Source organism: Plasmodium berghei (assembly GCF_900002375.2).
Source record: "Plasmodium berghei ANKA genome assembly, chromosome: 14".
Lineage (NCBI taxonomy): Eukaryota > Apicomplexa > Aconoidasida > Haemosporida > Plasmodiidae > Plasmodium > Plasmodium berghei.
The window spans coordinates 270,133-294,247 of record NC_036172.2 but is presented as its reverse complement, the minus strand read 5'-3'; the positions used below and the strand labels follow the sequence as shown (position 1 = coordinate 294,247).

Sequence of the window (24,115 nt, the reverse complement as noted above, 5' to 3'; positions counted from 1 at the left end):
ATTTATGTATATGTAAACTTGTATATTTGATTAAAACAAATCTTATGCTCATACGAAACGCTTGAGTTTATAGAGCGTACGTTATTCTATATTTTCGAGCTAAGTGTAATAACATAAAAAAGGACGTAGGAAACATCATGGCGTTTGAATAATTCCATAAGATTAATAAAAAAAATTGACAACAGTAAGTGTAACTACTAACATTTTTTTATATGTTATTAAAAACCATATTATTATTTTTTTTAATTTGAAAAATGTTTTTTTATACATAAAAAAAATTCAAATAACTTCATCGGAGATAAAAATTATGCACACAAATGGTTAAGCACAATAAATATGAATATAAAAATTTGAACAATATTTAAAAACGTTTTCTTCATACAAAAAAAAGGTAAACATATAGACGAACAAAGAAAAATCAATTAATAACGATGCAATAAATATTTATGTATAAATTGAGAAAAAATTCCACCTCTTTTATTTAACTATTTACAACGCAAAGGAATATATTAAATTATTTTATAAGATATAAACACATAATTAATTATCATATTTATAAATATTCATATTTTCAAAGTTATAATTTAAATCGTCTATAGCTTTTGTTATTTCATCGATATCATCAATATTTATATCGTCTGAGTCTTGATCATTTTTGGAATTTTGTTGGTTTTTATGAAAATTCAGGCTTATATCGTTATCTTCATTATGAATATTGTTACTTTTGTCATTGTGGCCATCTTTGTTCATATTAACACTATTCACAGAATTTTTTTTATTTAAATTGTTAAGAGGTAATTGATTATCATTGTCTAACATATTTTCTTTACTATCATTATTTTTATTTGCTATTTTATTATATTTGTTTTCTTCTTGACTATTTAATATGTTAGATTCTCTCTGTTTTATTTCGGAATTTGTTAATTTGTCTTCTTTTGGGTCATGAATTTGATTGACAGTTTTGCCATTATATTCATCACTAAAAGACGTGCAATCTTTTTGTGTGTTTATTTTGTCATTTTTGTCTTTTTTATCTGTTTTTAACACATTATCATTTTCTTCTGTGCAATTGACATTTATTTTACTCATATCGTCCAAAATATGAATATTTTTATCGGATACATTTGGATAAGTTATTTTATTATCATTCAAATTAAAATCAAATGCTTCAAAAATATCATCATAGTTTTTATTGTTATTATTGCTGTCTCTCTCTTCTTGTATATTATTTATAACATTTTCGGTTTCTTTATCGGGGATAAATCCCATATTATTACTATTTTTTCTGCCTTTACTCTGTTCACTGTTTTTACTTGAAAAAGTTAAATTTTCGTAAATTTTATCTTCAATATCATAATTTACATTACTCTTTCCAATGTTTATCGTATCATTGTCAATATCATCAATAGGAATTGAATTTTTAGAGACAATTTTACTCATACTTTCTGAGTTTTTAATTTTTTCAGGTATATCATTATGGAAAATATGGCTATTGTCATTAATATGACTTTTTTCAACATTTATTGAGCCATTCCAATTGTTCTGTATAATATTGTCAATATTTAGTATGTCCAAGTTATTATTTGTTATTTCTGCACTATTATAATTACTTTTATTACTTTGGTTTTTTTGATTTTGAAGTTTATTTTTATTAATTTCATTTTTATTTGTAAATAAATAATCTAATTGATCTTCTAATATCGATTCCTTTTTATCAATCTTCTTTTTTTCTGAATTATTTTCCCTCATTATGTTAGGAGTTGTGTTGTCAATAATAATGGGCAGATTTTTAATGGCAACTGCTTGTAACTCTTGACCATTTAAAACATTATTATGAATAAAATTATCTTGGTGTAGTTGTGGCATATAATTGTTGGAATTTTTGTTATCGTTATTAAACGTTTCTTGTTCTTTTTCGTCATTAAATTTAAGCTCGTTAAATACGCTATATATATCATCTATTTCGTTACTTTTGTTCGCTTGTGTAGGTTCATTTATTGGTTTTTCTTGGGAAAAAAAAGAAAAAACATTTTCATTACTATTTAAACTGATGTTTGAATTATTCATGGAATTATTATTATTATTATTAATCGTATTAGAACTTCGATTTTCTGGGAAATTTTCAGCAGAAACCATTTTGTTAAATCTATCAACCAAGCCGTTATTATTAAAAAATAATTCATCATTTACTCCTATCATATCATTATTATCACTACCTGGTTTATCATTTGTTGGTATATTTTCTGTATTCCATGGATCAAATTTGTTAAAAATTATTTCATTCATATTTGGTAATGTATTTTTTTTCTTCTTTTTTTTTTCTTTTCTATTTTTGTATTTTTCTTTTGTTGATTGTTTTTCATCACTCATTTGTTGTTCGTTATCTTTTGGGAATTCCGTTTCTTTTTCCCTCTCAATTTTCATTTTTTCAAAAATGCAAATTTGATCATTAATATAAAGTAGTGAATTCAAAGTAACAGAAATATTAATATTTCCTTTGTAATCCGATAATTTATTGATACTGAGTAAAATTTGATCTGAATACTTTGATATGACATTTATACATTTATATTTTTCACTATCATTACTATCCATATTTTTTATTTCTTTTAAAATTCTAATAATATTATTTATTTGTGCTAAATTTAATGGTAACTCATGTAAAATATTATCATCCGAAAAGGATGGTGAATTTTCAGCATTTTTTACAAAAAATTTCTCTGACTTTTTTATTATAGGAAATGTAATTCCTTTTTCTTTTAAATTTCTATATTCCATAAAAAATGTTGTAGCTATATGTTGGTATAGTATAAATGAATCATGCCATAATTGTAGCATAAATAATATTTTTCTTTTTATAAAATGAAGTCTTGGATCTGTGGCGACTCCAGGGTGTATTATTGGAACGATAAGAAATTTTGATAATTTTGATTTAACATTTTTTGTTATTGATTTTTTTAATGTGGTTGTCTTTAATAATGCACTTATCTTTTTCATAAAGCTTTCATCAATAAATCTTATAAAAAATAATCCTAAATTTTTAACACAGAAATTTAAAAATTCTAAGGATATAACTACTTCTTCAGGCACATGTTTTTTTTTTAATTTTTTTCCAATAATTTTAATCGTATAAATTATTATATTTACTTTTTCTTGCATATATGTTAATACATTATATGCTCTATATATATCTAAAAATATTATATCATTTAAACAGTTTATATTTTTATCATTGTATTTTAGCATCTCATTTGAGTCAATATTTCCATGATTTCTTAATAGATTATCAAGACATATATAATATGTTTCATCACTTGTTATATTCCTTAAATTATTTATTTCACTCATGTGATTATTGCCAAATCCTTTTACTTGATATTTTTCATTTAATATTTCTTTATTATTTAAAAAATTTTCTAAATTTGAGCTATTAATGCTATTCGTATTTGATATTTTAGAGCCATTGTTACTATAAGTACTTATGTTACTTTTATTTATTGCATTATTTCCATATGAGTTATTATTATTATTATTATTATTACTGCCATAAGCATTTATTCCTTCACTATTTCTGTTTCTATTGTTATATACATTGTTTTCATAATTACGGAAAAAATTAAAATCATCTTTTCCATTATTGTTGTTATCTTTACCAAAAAAACTTTTGGCATTTGTCATATTGCTCAAATAGCTTACCCCTTTTGAAAAATGCCCAGCTCCTGTTTGTTTATCGTAAGATTTATTATCTAATGAAAATCGTGATGAACCTCTTCCATTAAAACTATTACCTCCATTATAGTTACTACTATTATTTGAATTATTAATATTGCTCATTAAATTATTAAATGATTTAATACAAGCATTTGATAATGCGGTAATATTTGAACTGTTGAATAACTTCATTGACTTTTTTTTTCCAAATTTAAATTTTCCATCAGATGAATTTCTTTCAAGACGTGATGGCATTCCCCCTCCTGTATTTTCATTATATTTCCAATTTGAATTATTTTCCTTTGGGAAATTGCTTACGTTTAAATTTCTATCACTTATTACCACATTATTATTATATATATTATTTTGTGTCGTTAAATTTATTTTATTATCTTTTGCATCCTTTCGCTTTCTGATTCCCCCGATATCCATTCTTTATTTTTGACATATAGATCTAAGTATTTTCTTTTCTTATAATAGTATTGATTGAATTATATATTGCGCATAGGCACAAACTTTCGACAAAGAAATATATGTAATTCAGTCGAAAATATGCATTAAAACGAACAACTATTTATAATAACTCAGGATTTTCAAAATTTTTAATATTTACGATTTGATCGTGTATAAAATAACATTAAATGTTTCCTTAAAATGGAAATACAGGAAATTTATGCTCGTTTTTTGGTACTGCTTTACCTTATTCTTGTGTTTATTTTTTTTAGAAAAACAATTGCTCATTAAAAGTTAAAAATGTATATAAATAAAATTAACTGGTTTCTCTATATGGGATACAGTACTGTTTGTGTATTACTCTGGAATTAAAGAAAACAAAACACAACAATAAATTACATTTGATCATTTCATTGAAGATAATATAATAATTAGCCACTTTTGGGAAAATCTTAACATATTAGTATGGGAATTTAATCATTTCAATCAATAAGAGACATAAATTACGTATATATTCATTGGTGATACGCTTAACAATTGATAATATACATAACATGCATATCATTAAATTTTATGAAAAAAAAACATATATATAAACCCTTAATTCGTGGTCATTAGCAAAAATAATTATATAATTAAAAGGATATATAATATATTTTTTTAATTTAAAATAGGCTTCCCCACGAAAAAAAAAAACTTATATTACATATTTTTAACTATAAACTTTATTCTTTAGGATTTGTGCAAAATAAAATATGTATTATAAAAAATATTTAAGTTTCTCATCGATAGTATAAAACGTTTAAATGGTAAAAATCATTATTTATAAAATATATAAATGGTAAATAAATGAATATGTATATAATAAAGTAATATTCAATTTTCGAAATGGGTTAGCATTAATATAAGAACCCTCAAAACAATAAAATTAATAAATGCATTTGTGTATATATAATTATTTATTTATAAAATAAATAATTGAAATTGTATTTTTTTTATAGTTATTATTTTTTTTATGTTAAAAATAGAAAAAAATAGTAGTCAATTAATAGGTAATAAAATAAAATCAAAAATGAAAGAAAAAAAATAAAAACAATTTAATATTATTTTTTTTTCTAATTTTATGCACACATCCAATATTATAGGGAAAAATATATTATGATGAATAAAAAATAAGGAAAAAAATACATAATAGAATTGTAAAAAAAACAAAACAAAAAAAGCAGGAAAAAGCGAAAATATAACAAAATTAAAATAAAAAGCAAAGTTATAACAATACATGATATAGAATATAAAATTTTGTATTGGGGTGATGGTACATAACAATAATAAACCAATATATAAGTAATCTTAAGACAATATAAAAACAACAATAAACAAGTCCCAAATAATGATAAAATAATAATTGATTGATACAAGAATGGCGAAATGCCAACACAGTCCAAGAAATTTTATAAATATATTAGAAATATAGATATATGTTGCATATATATTTGTAAATAGCATATTGTTATGCTTATAATTTATAACTTTTTTGCAATAATAAAATTTAGAATTGCTATCTTAAATTAATCTTGTTTGAGGATAAACTGTCGTTTCTCATAAATTAAAGAATGCATAATTGATCAAGGGCAGGGAAATAAAATTTATTAAAATCCAATTGAACTTGTAATTTATCTTATCAATTTAGTTCATATATTTAGCTAATTTAATACTTAAGTGTAGTTTGATATACAAATAAAAATTTTTTTTTCACAAATAATTAGAACAAACTAGTTCGTTCTCCAATTGGGTGTATTCACTTGCCACGTAATCATAGTAATAATTGTACTATTATGTATGGCGCAAATACATTAAAGACATCACATATAAACAAATGCAAGATATATTTTATACGTAAGAATGGAAAATAATATATATATTTCTTATGTATTACACTTTGAGCATTTTATAAATTAATTAGTGCTTAATAGCATAATATAAGGTTATGCTTCTGAGGAAAATAAAAATGCTTTGACAGCAAAAGAAGAAAGTATTTTTTTCTTTTATCTTTTTTTGGTATATTTGGAAAAAAAAACAAATAATATGCATTTAGTATTGCCTTGTGTTAATTTATATGTATTTTCTTAAATGCATAGTAAGATGAATATTGTGGATAAATTTTTTAGTCCTAGCATAAAGTGGATATTATTGAAAACATATATATTTAAAATAAAATAATAAAACAAAATAAGCACGAGAGTGAAGCGCATAAGTAAAATATAATGCTATTATTGTTGTTTTTTCTGTTTATTACGGCCTGTAATTATTCGTCTTATTCCTTAATTTCGGGAAATAAAAGACTATCGTTTTTGCCTATCCACAGTGATCATTCGCGCCGTAATAGTGAAAATAAGATAATATAAATATTATGATTCCTCCATGTAGTTTTATTTAACAGCTACATGTTTATGTAGCTATATATTTGCATAGCTTGTGCATTTATGTGATTTACAATTTTTTTTACATTTTTTAGATAATTATACGAGAAATAAGAATAGGAATTTTAGACCTTATTATAAAAATGAAAAGCGAAAAGCGCGAAATTTTGGGAATAGAAATATTTATAATTTAGTTTGGCTAGACAGCGAAAATAAGGATGATAGAAAAACTGAATGGTTAAATAACAAAAATAGTTCTAACAATGATAGCATGAGTAATTCTAGTGATGTTATAAGTGATGATGACATTGAAAATGATATTACTGACAACGAAAATGTGTCAAACAATTTTCATCGATTCAACGCCTTATATGAAGGGGATGGAGACACTGACTATGATAATATAACTAGCGAAGATTCAAATATAACTGATGAAAATTATGACAAATTACTTGATACAGAAGGATTAAATAATGATGACAGAAAAATAATAGAATCGGAAAATAAAGTAACAGATAGACATAGGTACAATGTTTATGATAATGAAATAATAAAAAAGGATTCAATAGAAATAGATATGGATAAAGCTGATAAAATAGAGAGAGAAAAAAGTGGATTACCCCCATATGTATATGAAAGTGGAAATGTATTTGAAGATAAGCCTATGGATTATGAACCAGAAGTATATGATTTTAATACATATAATAAATATTTTGATGAATTATGCAAGGAAACAAAACCAATAATTGATTCGTACCAATTAGATAAAGATTTATTAGATGATACATATTTTGATGCAAAGAAAGGAGGTCCTAAAACATTTGGGTTTAAATTTAAACAAATTCAACCAGTAAAATATCATCAAGGGAGATCATATACATATTTCTTTATGCATTCACACGAAGTTGAATTATCTCCTATTTTTTTAAATGCATTTCGAAGAGTTGCAATAAAACATTTAAAAGGTGGTAGGGTTACAGCTTTAAGAATACCTGGTATGAAACATGAATATTATTGCATAGTTGGTGTTCGAGAAAATTTTTTTGATTTATCACAAAATTTAAGGCAAATAACATTTAAAAATGTCCCAGAAAATGCAGATATGAATAATTATATAATTGGGAAATTTAGAATAAAAGGCCCAATGATAGTTGTAGCAGGTCATATGCAATTACCAAAAAATATTGAGATTATTAATAAAAATCAGTATATATGTTATGTTGCCGCCGGAAGTTATTTAGAAATGGATGTCAAGATAGAAAGTATAGAAGAATATGTAATGCCAGAATATGGATCTCAATCACGAAATAGAGATATATGTAAAGACAATTTTATTCATTTTTGTAGTAGTTGTACACCTGTAGAGTATTTTGGCTTTACTGGGCAAAGACGAGGAATTAATTTAGATATTTTAGGCGAAATTAACATTGTCGAAATGCACACCGATGGATCAATAACTCCGAAAACAGCACTTTTAAAAACTATTGATTATATGTCAGAAAATTTCCAATATATAGAAAATGCTTTGCATAATAATTGTCATTCATGTGAAGATGGATCAGTAGAAGAAGAATTCCGAAATCCTGAATTTTATATGGATAAAGAAAGATATACCGATGTGCCATGGAATAAGTACAAAAGTACTTTAGAGGAAGTTGAAGAAACCAAAAATTGGCTATATAGAAAAGACGTGCATAGGCAATATAACATTGATCCAGAGAGCGAACAATCAAAACAAGAAAGAGAAATTTTATGGCAAAAGAAAAAAAAAATGCAGATGGAAATTAATAAGAGAAGAGAGCAAATCAAAAAAGGTCCTACTACAGAAGAAGGAGAAATTATACCAGATGATGAAAGACATGATTGTTTGCTAGATTGGCCAGTAGACAAATCCGAGAGAAATATGAATCCGCCAAGATGGGTCATAGAAAGGCCACTCGATAAGACACCCCATATAGGCCACGAAGAAATTTATGACGAAGGAATTTGAAACATTGGTGCTAAGCAGAAGTATTGCTTTAATATTGTCCTAATAGAATACCATATTTTTAATTATCACTGAAAATCGGTATTAATTTTTTTGTGTTACTATTTTTAAAGAAAAACAAAATTTTATGTAAATAAGCAAACGATGAAGCTTTTTATTAATTTACATGAAGATACCAATATTTTATTGTTCATTGATAATGACTATAAAATATATCCATTTATATGTGGATAAATTGAGAAAAAAAATGTGTCAAAATAAACAATTTTAAAAAACACACACATATAAATATATTTTTTTATACAGTGAAGGAGGTTATATGTCTACTAATAATTAAAAAAAAATATATATATGCATATAATTTTGTTAATTTAGACCTTTTGTAACATATTTTTTGGTGTTTTATACATAGTTTGTTTTTTGAGACAAATGGTTTTATACTCATTTATGCGAATAAATAAATATTGCCAATCATCAAAATATGCGTATATGTTTAAATTCGCTGTAGCTGTATTGTTTTTCTATTATTGTTTAATTACGTTTTTATTTTATATTTGTTTAGTAATATACTTGAAAGACTTTTAATATGCAAAATTTCAATAAAAATATATTTAATTATTTTTTAAATATATACCAAAATTTTAAACATGTTACAGAGGTAATAAAATTATTTTTAGTATAAAAAAGTAAATAATGTTTATATGTGGGAATTACAACATTAAAAATAAAATAAGAAAAATTATGTATACATTTTAATAATTCAAAATTTAATTTACATGTTATATATATTATATATATAATATGCGATGTAAAAAAAATTATATTTTTAATTTGAATATATATTTTGTTTTTGAGTAAATTATAAATAATTTTGGTTTTTTTCGTTTGTTTATATATTTTGGAAATGTTGAATTAGCATGTGTTGCATTATAATAAAATTGGTTGCGTTATAAAGAAAACACACTGATATTTGCCAAAATATAAATTAATATATACATATAAAATGCATTATAAATATATTTTGTTCTAAATGTTACCTCCTTAAAACTTTTCTTTAGTTATATTCGGGTACAAATGCAATATAAATTTTTTATTATAGTTTAAAGTATCGATTGTAGAAGGTAATTTAAAAAACTCATAAAGAATAGCAATTCTCCATTCATTTGAAAAACGAAAGAGTAATTTGCACATATAAGTTCATGAATAAATGAACAAATAATATCAGTATATATGTGTGTATATGAAGACCTAATGGATGTTATAAGCACATGGATATGTCTTTATCATTGTTTTTGTTTTCAAATTATCGAATAGGAAAAAGGGGTCAACTATAAGTAATATTAATATATAAAAATGTTAACATTGATCTCAGTTTGCTCTTATTTATTTTATACACATAAAGATTCTATATTAAGTTTGGTGGGGTTAAATAGCGAAAATGGGAATGCCGATCACCAAAATGAGGGAAATATTCAGAATAAAAAAAAAAGGAAAAAAAAAAAAAAATATGATGACGAAGTAAGATATTTTTCAGATTCGTATATTCGTAAAAAAATGTATATATTAAGAACATATAGCGATGTTGATTTTCATAAAAAAATATATTATAAAAATTGAAAGACAAAAAAGAGAAAATATATTTTTTTAATTAAATGAGTTAAACCACAATTTTATTTATTATTTCTTATATCGTAAGTTTTTATAATTAATCTAAAAGTGAGACTAAAAATACATTTATATTTTGAATATTATTATTATATACAATTCTTGATATTTTATATTATATATAAGTGCGTGTTATTATATTTTATTTTTGAAGCTTTTAATTTTGATGAATTAAAATATTGGCTTTATGTGACTAATAGTTCGCCAGGATTAATAACAATGTTATATTTTGGAATTCATATAATATTTTGCGTGTGATAATATTCATAGAAATATTATATATATTTTTTTTTTTTACTAATTTGCACCTTTATAATTATAATTAATATCTCTAAAAATACTATTATTACGTCGTTTTTTTCCATAATATTTGGTTATTCTAAATAAGTACAGTAAAAGACAGTAATTAAAAAAAGAAAAAACGTGGAGAAAATATACTGTTAAAGCTAATATTATTATTAGAATTTCTTAGGAATATGAAATAACTTGTACACAGTCGCATGCACCCTATTTAAAATGGGTATTTGAACAATGATTATTGTATTATGATTCAGAAAAAAAATGTAAACATAAGATGTATTATTTGTATCTATCCACTTTTATATATGAAATATTATTTTTGAATATCCTTATAATTGCGGGTCTAAGATTGTGTATGTATATATATTTTTGTTTTTTTTCGTAAGAATAAATTTTAGAATATTACGCAATATAATAATAAAAATATATATTAGGAAACGAATGTAAAAAATGGACAATTCAGATAATATGATAAATTATAATAATTCATTTAATATAGATGATTTGAAAAATAAAAAATATATAAATATAGAAATACTTTATGAAAATGATTATAGTTTGTATTCACCATGTATAGATGTTGAGGGATCGTTATGTGTTACTTCAGATAATGGTGATATGCTTAAGTTTATATTAATAAATTCCAAAAGGGATGATAAAAATAGCAATTTTTCTACATCGTCAGAAGGAACAGTAGATAGTGATGAAGATTATTTGGATGTTGAAAATAATGAAATAATTGAAAAATATGTAAAAAAACATAAGAATAAATTCCATGTACAAAAGGAAGTATACGTAAATATGGATTTAACATCAGAATGTTTATCATCAGATAACGATTATAATTTCTATATATATGACCCAGGTAATTTATACGCTTTTCTGCACACATTATAATATAATATTTTATTATAATATAGATATACATAATATGATTAATACGATTTATTAGATATTTCGGTATATGTATATTTTTATGAGCAATATAGTCGATTCATTATACAATGTTTATATTTTAGCATATATGTTTTTCTTTTGATTCTCTTTTTCGATATCATAGTAACCCGAGGGTTGATGCTCATAAATAAGGACAAAAAAATGGAGATATATACTGACGAGTTTGAAGGCCATATATTTAAAGGAATAAATAATTTGGTGTATGATAAAGAAGATAACATTTTATATATTGTTGATTCAGGAAATATGCAGGAAGAAAATAAAAGTAATTTATATTACATAAATAAAGATATCGAAACAATGCTTCCAATTAATATTGAAAACATTTCATATATTAATAATATTTGTTTATATAAAAAGAACAAAAAAACAATTATATATGCTTGCTTAACTAAAGAAAATCGAATAATACGATTAATAAAAAACGGAAATTCGTATATGAAAGCGTGCTTTTTATATTTAAATGGAAATTATTCACCTGTGTATATTTGTACAAATAATATTAACCTTATAATTTTACTCAAAGATTTAAGTGGGTGTGAAAAAAAAGGGAAAATTTTAGAAGTAAACATAAATGGAAAAATTGTTAATTCGGTTTATATTAATGGAAATGAGTTTAATGGAATATGCTATGATTACAACATAAAAAAATATATTTTTATAGAAAAAAACATTATTTACACATATGGAAATAGCAAACTCAATCGCGCCGCCTAGTGTTTTTCGGAACAAAATAACAAAATGAAACAAATAACGAATTAATGAACAAGAAGCAAAAGTGATTCCATTATTTGAATCCAATCTTTCTATGCATTTTTGATGGCACAAGAGAATTTTCATTTGAGGGATCTTCCATTTCATTTTAACATAATTTAGATTGATGCATTTTTATTTTATTGTTTTTATCATTGTTGTAGTTGATTCGTTTTGCCATTCCTTTGAGTTCTATATTTATTTGATGGATTTTTGGCGGAATCCCTTAATCTTTTTACTTTTTCTACAACAACAAATCGTCCAAATTCTTTCTTATTTTAAGCTTCACATTATTTTGCATATTTAATGTTACAGCCAATTGATTTGAAATATGGGGTTGTTCAGCTAAGCCAGTAGAAAGAAGAGAATTGTTAACTGTATCAATGATTTCATCATCAGTTAATTTAAGTATAGTATGTTTTGTTTTGTAAAATCGCAATAAGGATGAATAATATGCATAAGCTAAATACAATAGCTGTGTATTTGACATCCAGGTGTTTAGATAATTTGATACATTAGCATTTTTTAGGATATACTCATTTGGGTTTAATTTTTGTATATTTAAATCTTTTATTTGCTGATAAAATAATTCATCTGCTTCATTTAATAAAATAATACTAATACCCTCCTTATCGCTTCTAGCTGTACGTCCAACTCTATGTATATATTGTTCTCTTGATATGGCACAATTTATTTGAATAATTAATGTAACATTTGGATAGTTAATTCCTCTTGCACTTATATCTGATGTAAACAAAATTCCGACAGATTCTAATGCGAATCTATTTGATGTTATTTGCCTATATATAGGTTCTTTTTTTCTGTGTATTTCATAAACTGATATTTTTAGCTGATTTTTGAATAAATTAGCGTAAAATGATGTAGCTCGAGCAGTTGGGAAAAAAACTAATATCTTATAATTAAACTTATTTAATCTCATATGCTCAACTAATAAATTATATAAAATTATAGTTGTATCAATAGATTTATGAAAAATAGCATATTGTTTTAATTGATCATTAGTATGTTTTGAAATATCTTTTATACAATTTAAAAAAAAATAATCTGGTTTACACATTTTTTTTCGTATTTCATTAATATTATGACATAGTGTTGCAGATAAAAGAATATTTCTTTTTTTTTGTGGCAAATAGGTTAATATCCTATCTATGTCGTTTTGATATCCATGACTTAATAATTGATCCGCCTCATCAATTATTAACATTTTTAAGTTTTCGAATAAGGTATTAAATAAATACGTGCATTCAAAATGATCTAATAATCTTCCTACAGTACATATAATAATATCTGGTTTAACTCTTCTTATATTTATTTGATCTTCTCTTCTTTTTACACCCCCAATTAATGTCAAAACATTAATATTATTTTTAAAAGTTAATAATAATTTTGTTTCATTATAAATTTGATTTGCTAGTTCTCTAGTTGGAACTATTATAAGTGTATGGACGCTTATAATTCTATTTTTTATTATATCATCAATTACTAAAAGTAAATATGATATAGTTTTTCCAGTTCCTGTTTTGGCTTGAATAAGTAGATCATTTTTTTTTCTTTCTTTTATTACATTTTCATATATGATTTTTTGAACATCTGTAAAATGTTTGTATTTAAAAACTTCTATTAAACTTTTCCTTATATCTTTATCAATCTCGTTTGCTTCTTCTATTGACACATTTTTGTTATCATGATCTGTTTTTTTGTTGTATTTATTTTGTTCTGTGATATTATATTCATCAGATTTATTATTCCATATTAAAGTTTCATTATATTTTTCTTTTTTATTTATACTTCCTTTTATTATATTTGTTGGCTCATTAAGTTTATTTTGTTTCCCTATTTTATCACTTTCCTGTGTATTTGATATACCCTGATTTATAACCGTTTTATTTTCGCATGATAATTCTTCAATACTTATTTCATTTTGCAGTGTATCAATATTTGTGTTACTTTGCTCATTACTAATAGTATTACTATTGCGAATTTTACTGTATGATATATTTTTATTAGTGTAGCCCTTTAAAAATTTGTTTTTATTTTCACAAAATATGCTATTAGTCTTACTCACATTGTGTATATGTTTATTCTCATTATTAGAGAAAATGGAATGTTTAAAATTGGCATTAAAAATTAATAAAATATTCTTAAATTTGTTGCAACTATATTTATTATTCAAAACAACGGAATGGAACATTTTCTGTATTTCCTTATACGTTTTTTTCTGTCTCCCCAATGTAAAATATATAATAATGTTTTAGTTAATCATATAAAAAATCCATAAAAATATGTATTTATATATACTTATGAAAGTTTAATTGTTGTATACATTTTTAATTATATACATATAATATCATTCTTCTACATTTAATATATTTCATCTTTTATTTTTTGCTGTACATATGATAATTACCAAAATATGCATACATTTATACTGCATAGAATATGATTGCTAATCCGTATATTTTTTTTATGATATATATACCGAGTCCTTATAAAATTATATAATACTAATTTATAAGAACATATTTTGACTTTTTTTTTATCATTTTCAATACCACTCTTATATTTATAATTATATTTGTTTTTCTCAAGTTTTATATGAATAGATATGTAATATACTGTTTTAATTTTTGAGTGTTCTCCTATATATGCATATATTTGGATCCATTTAGTAATATGTAAAAAATAAAATAAGCTAAATTTTATTGTAATCGTTTTTTGGGGCATTTCATAGAACCATCATTATTATATAACAATATATTTTTTTTTCAAAAAAATATTATATTTTATAAACCAATTTTATCGAATAAGTAATGTATATATGAATACTGATATGCTGTGTGGAAAATAAAATGAATGAAAAGGAACATATTGAAAATAAAATACAAAATGAAGTATCAAAATTGAATACAATCGATATGGAGAATCAAACAAAGGAAAGTAACCTAAATTCAGAAAGTGACAAACATGATGAAGAAAAAAATGAAAACCCTGCTTCTAATGATGAGGGGGATAATATTAATGACTCTCAACTCGACGAATTATTTGAAGATTTTTTAAAAGACGTTGAAAGCATTTCATCAAATCAAAATATCGCCAAAGAAACAAATAAGCTAAAAAAGGAAGATGCTGAAAAGGAAATAAACAGAATATTATCTAATAAGAATAGTTCACCATTTGAAATACTTGGAATACATCAAAATATAAATATTGATATTATAAAAAATAGATATAGGCAATTATCAATTCTTATTCACCCCGATAAATGTAAACTTGAAAAGGCAAATGAAGCGTTTCATATTTTAAACACAGCATATGAAGATTTAAAGAGAGATGGTATTAAGGAACAATATAAAAGTGTTTATGAAGTTGCAAAAAAAAATATAGTAAAAAAATTAAATTTAAAAAAAAAAAAAAATGATATAAATGAATATCTAAATATAGAAGAAGAATATGAAATTACTAAAGAAATACAGCAATTGATTAATGAAGAATGTGAAGTTTTACTTAAAAAACAAAAAGAAAAATTTGAATATGCTCAAAAATGTAAACTAGCTAATTTGAAATATGTTCAGGAAAAAGAAGAAGAAAAATTAAGAGAAGAACTCAAAAAAGAAGAGGAACAAAAATTATGGGCAGAAAGACGTGACGAAAGAGTAAATAGTTGGAAAAGCTATAAAAATGAAAATATAAAAAATGAAAAAGAATTTCATTTATATAAAAATATTAGTAAAAAAAAAGAAGAACGAACAGAAGAAGAACAAGAACAAATTAAAAAAATGTCTATAAAAAGTAATGTGGAAAATCATACATATAAGAAGCGAAGGAAAAAATGATCAATTCGTTTTTTTAATCAGTACAATGATAAATATAGGTATATGATACCACAAATGATATATTTTTTAGATTTGTTTTTGTAATGCCATGTAAATGTTTTTTTTTAATAGTGAATATTAGATTTACTATTTTTTGATTTAATAAATAAATGAATAATAAATGAACATTATTATCACCAATCTTATTAGGGATAGACATACTACTGTGGCTATTGGCACATTAACATAATGTGCTTATAATTTTGTTTTATCTTAAAATTATTTTAAATTCTTCTCATAAAATGAGGAGCAAACGAGTTTTTTTATATATTCAAATAGTTTTAAACATATTAAAAATAACAAATAGAAGGATAAGTTTAGAAGGAAAACAATAAAATTAATAATATTTTGGTGCGCTTAAAAATAGACACACTGTATGGATATATGAATAAATATAAATATATGAAAAACTCCAAATTTACGAAAAAATATTTTATTTTCGTCTCTTTTTAATTATGAATTTTTTCCGTTTATTTTTATTATCATTATTATTTATTTATTTTTTGGGGGGAATTTTTGTACACTTTATCATACACTTGAACCAGGCTAGCCATCCCCTTTTTGATCATAGCGTTTGTGCTACTTTTGACGTTATGATATTCTTTTGTTATTTTAATGTACAAGTAATTGGCTATTTCATCGTTATTTAAAAATATAATTAACTTTAACACAGTTTTTATGATTGTCATTTTTACGAATATATTGATTTCTCTATTAAGTAATGATAATAATTCGTCGATAATAAAAATATCTTTTTTTGTATCATTATTTTCTGTTTTATTTATATCAACTTTATCAACATCGATACTTTCTTGCTTTTCACTATATACATTATCATGATAAGTACTATTTTCGCTATCGCTATCGTCACTTTTGTCGCTCTTCTCACTGTTGTTACTCATATTATCGCTGTCGCTTTCGAAAATGTCATTTTTATCACTTTTCAGTTTATTTGTGCGATTATTTTGTTTAGCTTTTTTATTTTTTAAACTTCCCAAAGTTGCATATTTGTTTGTGACTTTTCGTTTTTTCGATACTGAATTTATTGAGTCTGGGGGTGTATGTGTGAGGTTATTTTTATTGTTGTTTTTATTTGTATGACTTGTTTGATTTTCTCTAATGTTTCTCATATCAAATAAAAAGAAGTAAAGTAAAGAAGATATAATGTCCTCGTTTTTATTATTTTCTTCAAAGTTATATATGTGATTATTGGGAGGTGTCGATAAGCTTTTATTTTCAAATAAACAGACAGAAGGAAAAAAATTTAATTTTTGTAAAAATTTGTATGTATCTTTATCTTTTTCTTTTATATATTCCATATTTATTTTAAAAAACTTATGGTTATTATCACATAAAAATATTTCATCTTTTAAAAATTTAAATATTTCTAAATTTTTATAATTTGGCAATGAAGGTTCTTTCATATAAAATAGTATATCCTTTTTATTTTCATCGTTTTTATTATTATCTTTATTTTGAAAATGAATAGAATTTTCATTATGTATAATATTATCATTTGGCCATTCTGATATTATATCTGATGATGAATCATTTTTTTTTGGAAGGATGACTGTATTATTCATGCTGTCGATTTTAAAAACATCGGAGATGTCATCATATTCAAAGAATAATTGAAATATATTTTCTAATAGAAGACAAAATAGATAAATCATAAGTTCATTGTCAAAAGAATTGAACAATTCAATTAATAATTGGTTAACTAGAGAATGGTTAAAATACTTTTTAATATTTTCTATTTTGATAAGTGGATCCTTGCCACATTGTGCATAAAGGGATTTTTTCATAAGTATAAAATCGTTATCTTCGAGTGTATCTATATTAAAAATTTGTGTGCATTTATTAATAAATAAATAATAATAAAAACATGGTTGATCAAATTTATTATTTTCAATAGAATTCCAAACAAAATTTTTAAAATCCTCATATTGTAAAACATAATTTTTTACCCACTCATTTTTTTCCATTTTAAAAAGTATATTTAAAAGTAATATTATAAATATGTGTAAATTATATTTATTTTTTTCAAAAATATGAATATATCTTTTGCCTAGAAATATTAGAACATCTAATCCATATTTATCTTCTTCTTTGATGTAATTAAATTCTTCTACTTTTTGTTCCTTTTCAGCAAGTAAAATTTGTTCATTTTTTTCATCGATATTCATTTTTAGTATATCATTCTCAGATTTGGTCGTTTGATCATTTTCACCCAATTCATTTGTTAGGTTCTTTTTTTGATCTTTGCAAAAATCTTCAAACTTATCATTGCCAGTTTTGTTGAAGATGCTGTTTGAGTTATCATTTTGGTATTTAAAATTTGTTAACAATTTAAAGAATATGTCAAATTCGATAATAAAATACAAAGCATTTAAATATAAGCTATTTGGAACAAATAGCATAGCCCTTATATATAACTTTCTTGTATATAATATATTTTTCCTTATATTATAAAAATAATAAAGGTAATACATCCATATTAATTCATTATTCATATGATATTTCAAGCTTGTTAATATAGCTTTTTCTAATTCGTCTTTTTTTTTTTTTAAAAAACAAAAATTAAAATATAATAACCATATTTGGATATTATTATAATTTTTTTTTAGACATTTTTGGAATATTTGTATTATTCTTTTTACTAATGAATTATCGGATACACTGTGTTGTAACAATACTTCAATTTTTTTTTCAACTTTTGCTATATTATTTTTATATTGTTTAATATAATTTTCATTTGCATTTATTTTTTTCGTTAGCATTTTAATTTCTTTAGGGTATTTTGTATTTGTAATTTCTTTCTTAAAATTGTTTATATTTGTATGATAAGTTTTTATTAATTTTGTATATTCTGCAATTTCATTTAAAAGGTCTTCTTTTTTTTTTGTTAATCTTTTTACTCTTAAATTTTCTAAGCTCATTTCAAATTCTAAATACAAAATATAATTTACTAACATAGACATTGAACTATTAATTGTGTATTCATGATGCCTTCTTTTATTCAATATTGATTTTATTTCGCCTTCACTAAATAATTCTTTTCTCCTCAGATCGGTAAACTCATATACCATATTTTCAAGAACATTACATACCCTACTTATCATTGTTCCCACACCTTATTCAAATAAATTGGGCATATAATATGTTTGTACCAATGTAAATATAAATTACAAAATAATTTTTAATATTTATTATATAACCATACAAAGGCCTTAATCGTATATCTTCCCAATATTCCTAACAATCCATTCCGTAACAACGGTGAGAAATAGTCAAATTACGCGATATTTTAACGTTTTGACGTTGCTTTAGGAAAAAGTTGTATATATACATTCCCCAGATAATTTATAATAGTAGAAGTTTGTCTTACAAGTTTCAAGACGATTTATTAAATACTAAGAATAAGGTAATTTGCAAAACTGTTCGAAATTTCCTATTTTATTTATTATTATTGTTACTTCAATGTTACTTGGAAATCGTATGTCACTGTTACAGCTTTGATTATTATAACTATTATTTTTATTTTATTACTTATTTTTTTTTGTGATTGTTTCCATAATTTATTCTGTTATTGATAAGGCAAAACCAATTATACTTGCAACTTTTATGCAAAATCCAAATATCTATATTTTTTCAAAACATTTTGTTAATAATTTTAATATGATTATATAATTAAATGGCTGTAGAAAGCGTAATTTTTAATTATTTTGACAAGAAAAAATATATAATGAAAGCAAACAAAAAAATAAAAAAAATAATAATGTAAAAAAGTAAAAATAATCGTTGAAAAAATATAAAAATTATAGATATATAAAATAAAAAATGGGAAAAAAATTAAGACTGCATATAAAGAACATATATATAGAATGAATATGTACCGTATAAAGCGAGTGAATTTTTTTTACCCATTTGTTTTATATTTCTAAGAATAGTTGCTTATGGTCATATAGCTATTTTTTATTAATATATTTTTATTAAAAATATATACATTTTTAAAAATAAATAACAAATATTATATTAGAAAAATGGGGAAATAAATAAATGCAAAATTTAAGTGTATGCAAACATTATAAATAATTATATACTGGATCATTTGTATGCATATCGAATATGCATTCTTTGAAGCGCCTTTATAAGTTATATGTATAGTATGTATATTCTTACATGAATGAAAATTTTTTTATTGCATTTATTTATATAATTATTTTTGACAAGTAACAACGAGCACAATGAAGAATGGAATTGTGTTGAGTGGAGATTATATAAAGCTAAATAATGATCAGATTAAAAAAGTAAACAAAAGTAATTTTGAACAGATTTATGATAAAGAATATGAAGATTTATACAGAAGTAAATGCTCAGGTATTATGTTAAAAACACCTTATTATCCGTACAAATATGATATTATGAATACTAGTCATAAATACATACCAAAGATTGGCGATTTAGTTATAGGGATAGTAAAATCCAAAAAACTAGACTATTATCAAATGGATATAAATAGTAATTGTGAATGTATTATACATAAAATTGAAAGTTTTAAATATGCTTCAAAAAGTAGTTTCCCAAATTTATTAAATGGTACATTATTATATATGATTATAGAGAAAATAAATTTAGATAACAATATGGTTGTAGCTAGTTGTATAAACTCAGCAGATGTAAAATCGTGGATAAACTATGAAAATTATTTAGGAGAATTAATCGATGGCTTTTTATTTGCTGTTAATATATCATATGCAAAAAGTTTAATAGGAGATAAATGCTACATTTTAGATTTAATCGGGAAGGATGTACCTTATGAGATAGCTATAGGGCACAACGGATGGTTAGATAGGAAAAAAATATATAAGAGCAAGATAAAATAATACGGAATTATTTATATTTCGCTTTTGTTAAATTAATTTACATGTACATATAAAGTATATGCATATCTGTGAGATTTGTAATAAAAATGTAGATAATAATTTTGGTAATATATGATTATATTATCTATTTTCATATTTTATTTTTATTAGGGTTTGGATAAAAACAAATGACCCACAGGAAACAAACATGATACGCAGCGCATTAAAACATTGTTATGGAAAAACAAATATACAGGTTCTACGTGCATACATACAAATATATATACTCATTATATGTACACAGATTGTGGAGCAAATATTTATAGAGAAATCATTCTACATGTATTGTGCGTTTTTTTCTTTTAAGTGTGCACTTTTAAAAATAAAAAAAAAATTTCATTTTAATATTTTTTTAGATGGCCGTATTGTGGAAGTCGATTTATAATTTATACAAAAAAGGGAACGTAAAAAATAAAATATGAAAATATATCGCCAGGTGTTTTTTATTTTTTTGTTTAATTATAAATAATTCCCAAAAACAAAAAAGGTTATCGTTTCGCATATGATATTTTTAATTTGGATCCTTGTAATTCGTAATTTTGCAAGGCTGAAAAAATGGAAAACGAAAATAATATGTGTATATATGTATGCATATGAAGAGAATAAATGATGCATGCATGATCATATGTAAATTATTTCATTATATATATTTTGCATGTGCTTTTGGATGCATAAGCTACGCAATTGTTAATATTTTTCCATTTTAAAATAACTAAAAATTTGTCGTATATCCCAATAGGGAATATGTACATGAATAAATAAAAATAATATATAAGAAAGTGATTTTATCATTCGTGCAAATTTCAAATAATGTACCTTTCATTGCGGATGTTGCAGACGATTCGTCTGTATAATCAACAAATGCAACATTTCTCTGTGGAATAATTCTGGCTTCAACAAATCCTGAAAAGGCTTTAAATATATCATTAAAAGCTTCAGTATTAACATTTTCATCAACATTTTCAACAAATAATATTTTATATGGAATTACAGGATTGTTTTGAATTGGTGCATAGCTATTCATAGCATAAAAATGGGGGGGATGAATACTAGGAATATTGTAATTAGCATTATTTTGTAAGGGATCTTCACCTTTTTTGCGTTTTTTTTCTTCGATTGCTTTTTGCTGAGCTCGGGCTATTAATGTTTCTTTATCCATTTGACTTAAATCAAAATTTTTATTTTTTTCCAATTCATCATTATGCATAGCTTTAATATGGTTTATTTGCATTTCAAAATAATTTTGTTGCATTTTTTCAAAAATTTCTTTTTGTTTTTTTTCTCGTTCAATAATTTGTTTAGGTTTTTTGGGGTCTTTTGATCTTTCTATAAAAGTGCCATTTCTTTTTGTATGCACATCACTTTTATTATGTGAATAATTTATTTGCATAATTTTTCCGAATAAAACAAAACCTTGCAATGAATTTAAAGCTTTAGTTGAACTTTCGATGGTATCATATACAATCCAAGCTTGACCCTTTCTCCAAAAAGATTTCATAACAATTATATCTTCAATTAGCCCATATTGGTTAAAAATGTTTTTTAAACTTTTTTTCATATCTTCACATTTTATTTTATCATTTAAATTTTTTATATACAATGTTTCATTGGGTGGGATATTAGGATCTGCTGTTATTACTTTGTTATATTTTAAAAGTTTTAAATAAGTTTTACTATTCATATAATTCATGGGATTATATAACATATTATGGGCATTTTGATACATTGCTAATGGTAAATTATTTGTCATCCCATCTGCATTGGGAAACATATTCATTGGCGTATTCATATTTTGAGGGTACGAATTATATATGCCCTTTACATTGCTCATCATTTTGTTATTATAATTTGCGTTTGTAAATATGGGATTATTTTGTGAGTTTATAGAATTATTTTTATTACTATCATCGTTGCTATTATTTTCGCTAGGGTATTTTTTTGAATCTGGAGGGGGAGGTATATCATAGCTCCATTTTCTGCTTCCAGCATTATTCAATCGGCCATTATTATTAATTTGTTCTGAGTTATTAATATTTATAGCGCCCGAATTTTCATTATTTGGATTATCTTTGTCTTCATTTAAGTTATTATCATCCGGATTCGGAGCATTTTCCTTATTGTTATCATTGGAACATGTTTCATTTAATGAATCGTTGCTACTCATTTGTTTTAATTTCTCATGCTTTTTTTTTTCAAAAATTTTACATATTATGTATTTCTATACTATTGTTATAGTGAGGATTATCTGAGATATAATTAATACAACTTGATAATATATCACTTTAATGAAATTTGCAAGTAATTTGTAAGTAATTTGCAGTTCCAAATATATCATACAAATACCTGGAGTATCCCTTTGAAATTGTTAACACCAAATTAGGAATTTGCAGTGTATTTGAAACTTAGATATTATATTGTGGTATATATAGTTATAAACTTTGAAATATTAAAGGTTTAATGAAAAAAAAAAATATATTTGTACAAAAACTTTTTCAGTTTAATAATTTGTGTGAAAAAAAATGTAATCAATATATGCATGAATCACAAATATGATGAATATTTTTTCTTATTGTGATACTAATAATATGCATATATAAAATAACGCTAAGAAATTTTAGAAGAAAAAAATTGAATGCGCAACGATTTGTTTTATAGAAATTCACTTTATTTCGTCCCATTTCGTTTTCATTTTGTTAATAAAAAAATTGAAATTATTATATACATTTATAAAAAATTGCCATAAGTATAACATAAATATATATACATATTTATTTGCTAGTTTGTATACTTTTAATATATATTTTTTGTAAATTTCTCATATAATGGTATATATTAATGTAAACTTAAAATTTTTTTTTCATACAAATATTAATGCTATATGAGTTGACTATTATTATTTCCTCTTATCGTCACATATCTATATTTTTTATTTTTTCACATCATTTTCGTTCAATTTAATATTTATTACTTTTAGTTTTTATTATATATATTTTTTAATACTAAAGAATGACCGTATGAATTCTGATAATTACAATCGGTTGACGATATGCA

General features: G+C 23.3%; 9 protein-coding genes across 9 annotated transcripts; 5 read left to right on the top strand and 4 right to left on the bottom strand.

Moving 5' to 3' along the window:
* Window positions 1–540: 540 nt before the first annotated feature.
* Window positions 541–4,143, bottom strand: PBANKA_1406200 (TOM1-like protein, putative; the record flags this gene model as incomplete). Its single annotated transcript, XM_034567381.1, has 1 exon — window positions 541–4,143. The coding sequence occupies one exon, from the start codon at window positions 4,141–4,143 to the stop codon at window positions 541–543; it is 3,603 nt and encodes a 1,200-aa protein (XP_034423884.1).
* A 2,285-nt stretch (window positions 4,144–6,428) lies between these two features.
* Window positions 6,429–8,574, top strand: PBANKA_1406100 (DNA-directed RNA polymerase subunit alpha, putative; the record flags this gene model as incomplete). The annotated part of the gene is made up of 2 exons (XM_034567380.1): window positions 6,429–6,543; window positions 6,680–8,574. 2 exons carry the CDS (start codon window positions 6,429–6,431, stop codon window positions 8,572–8,574), a joined length of 2,010 nt encoding a protein of 669 aa, XP_034423883.1.
* Window positions 8,575–9,924: 1,350 nt separating this feature from the next.
* On the top strand, window positions 9,925–10,188 carry PBANKA_1406000 (conserved Plasmodium protein, unknown function; the record flags this gene model as incomplete). The annotated part of the gene is made up of 1 exon (XM_034567379.1): window positions 9,925–10,188. The coding sequence occupies one exon, from the start codon at window positions 9,925–9,927 to the stop codon at window positions 10,186–10,188; it is 264 nt and encodes an 87-aa protein (XP_034423882.1).
* Window positions 10,189–10,986: 798 nt separating this feature from the next.
* On the top strand, window positions 10,987–12,210 carry PBANKA_1405900 (conserved Plasmodium protein, unknown function; the record flags this gene model as incomplete). The annotated part of the gene is made up of 2 exons (XM_034567378.1): window positions 10,987–11,401; window positions 11,597–12,210. 2 exons carry the CDS (start codon window positions 10,987–10,989, stop codon window positions 12,208–12,210), a joined length of 1,029 nt encoding a protein of 342 aa, XP_034423881.1.
* Window positions 12,211–12,490: 280 nt separating this feature from the next.
* Window positions 12,491–14,458, bottom strand: PBANKA_1405800 (ATP-dependent RNA helicase DBP6, putative; the record flags this gene model as incomplete). The annotated part of the gene is made up of 1 exon (XM_034567377.1): window positions 12,491–14,458. The coding sequence occupies one exon, from the start codon at window positions 14,456–14,458 to the stop codon at window positions 12,491–12,493; it is 1,968 nt and encodes a 655-aa protein (XP_034423880.1).
* Window positions 14,459–15,182: 724 nt separating this feature from the next.
* On the top strand, window positions 15,183–16,100 carry PBANKA_1405700 (DnaJ protein, putative; the record flags this gene model as incomplete). Its single annotated transcript, XM_034567376.1, has 1 exon — window positions 15,183–16,100. One exon carries the CDS (start codon window positions 15,183–15,185, stop codon window positions 16,098–16,100), a length of 918 nt encoding a protein of 305 aa, XP_034423879.1.
* Window positions 16,101–16,627: 527 nt separating this feature from the next.
* On the bottom strand, window positions 16,628–19,261 carry PBANKA_1405600 (U3 small nucleolar RNA-associated protein 6, putative; the record flags this gene model as incomplete). Its single annotated transcript, XM_034567375.1, has 1 exon — window positions 16,628–19,261. The coding sequence occupies one exon, from the start codon at window positions 19,259–19,261 to the stop codon at window positions 16,628–16,630; it is 2,634 nt and encodes an 877-aa protein (XP_034423878.1).
* Window positions 19,262–20,386: 1,125 nt separating this feature from the next.
* Window positions 20,387–21,486, top strand: PBANKA_1405500 (exosome complex component RRP40, putative; the record flags this gene model as incomplete). Its single annotated transcript, XM_034567373.1, has 3 exons — window positions 20,387–20,985; window positions 21,176–21,260; window positions 21,421–21,486. 3 exons carry the CDS (start codon window positions 20,387–20,389, stop codon window positions 21,484–21,486), a joined length of 750 nt encoding a protein of 249 aa, XP_034423877.1.
* A 66-nt stretch (window positions 21,487–21,552) lies between these two features.
* PBANKA_1405400 (U1 small nuclear ribonucleoprotein A, putative) lies at window positions 21,553–23,228 on the bottom strand (the record flags this gene model as incomplete). The annotated part of the gene is made up of 2 exons (XM_034567372.1): window positions 21,553–21,611; window positions 21,881–23,228. 2 exons carry the CDS (start codon window positions 23,226–23,228, stop codon window positions 21,553–21,555), a joined length of 1,407 nt encoding a protein of 468 aa, XP_034423876.1.
* Between the last annotated feature and the right edge of the window lie 887 nt (window positions 23,229–24,115).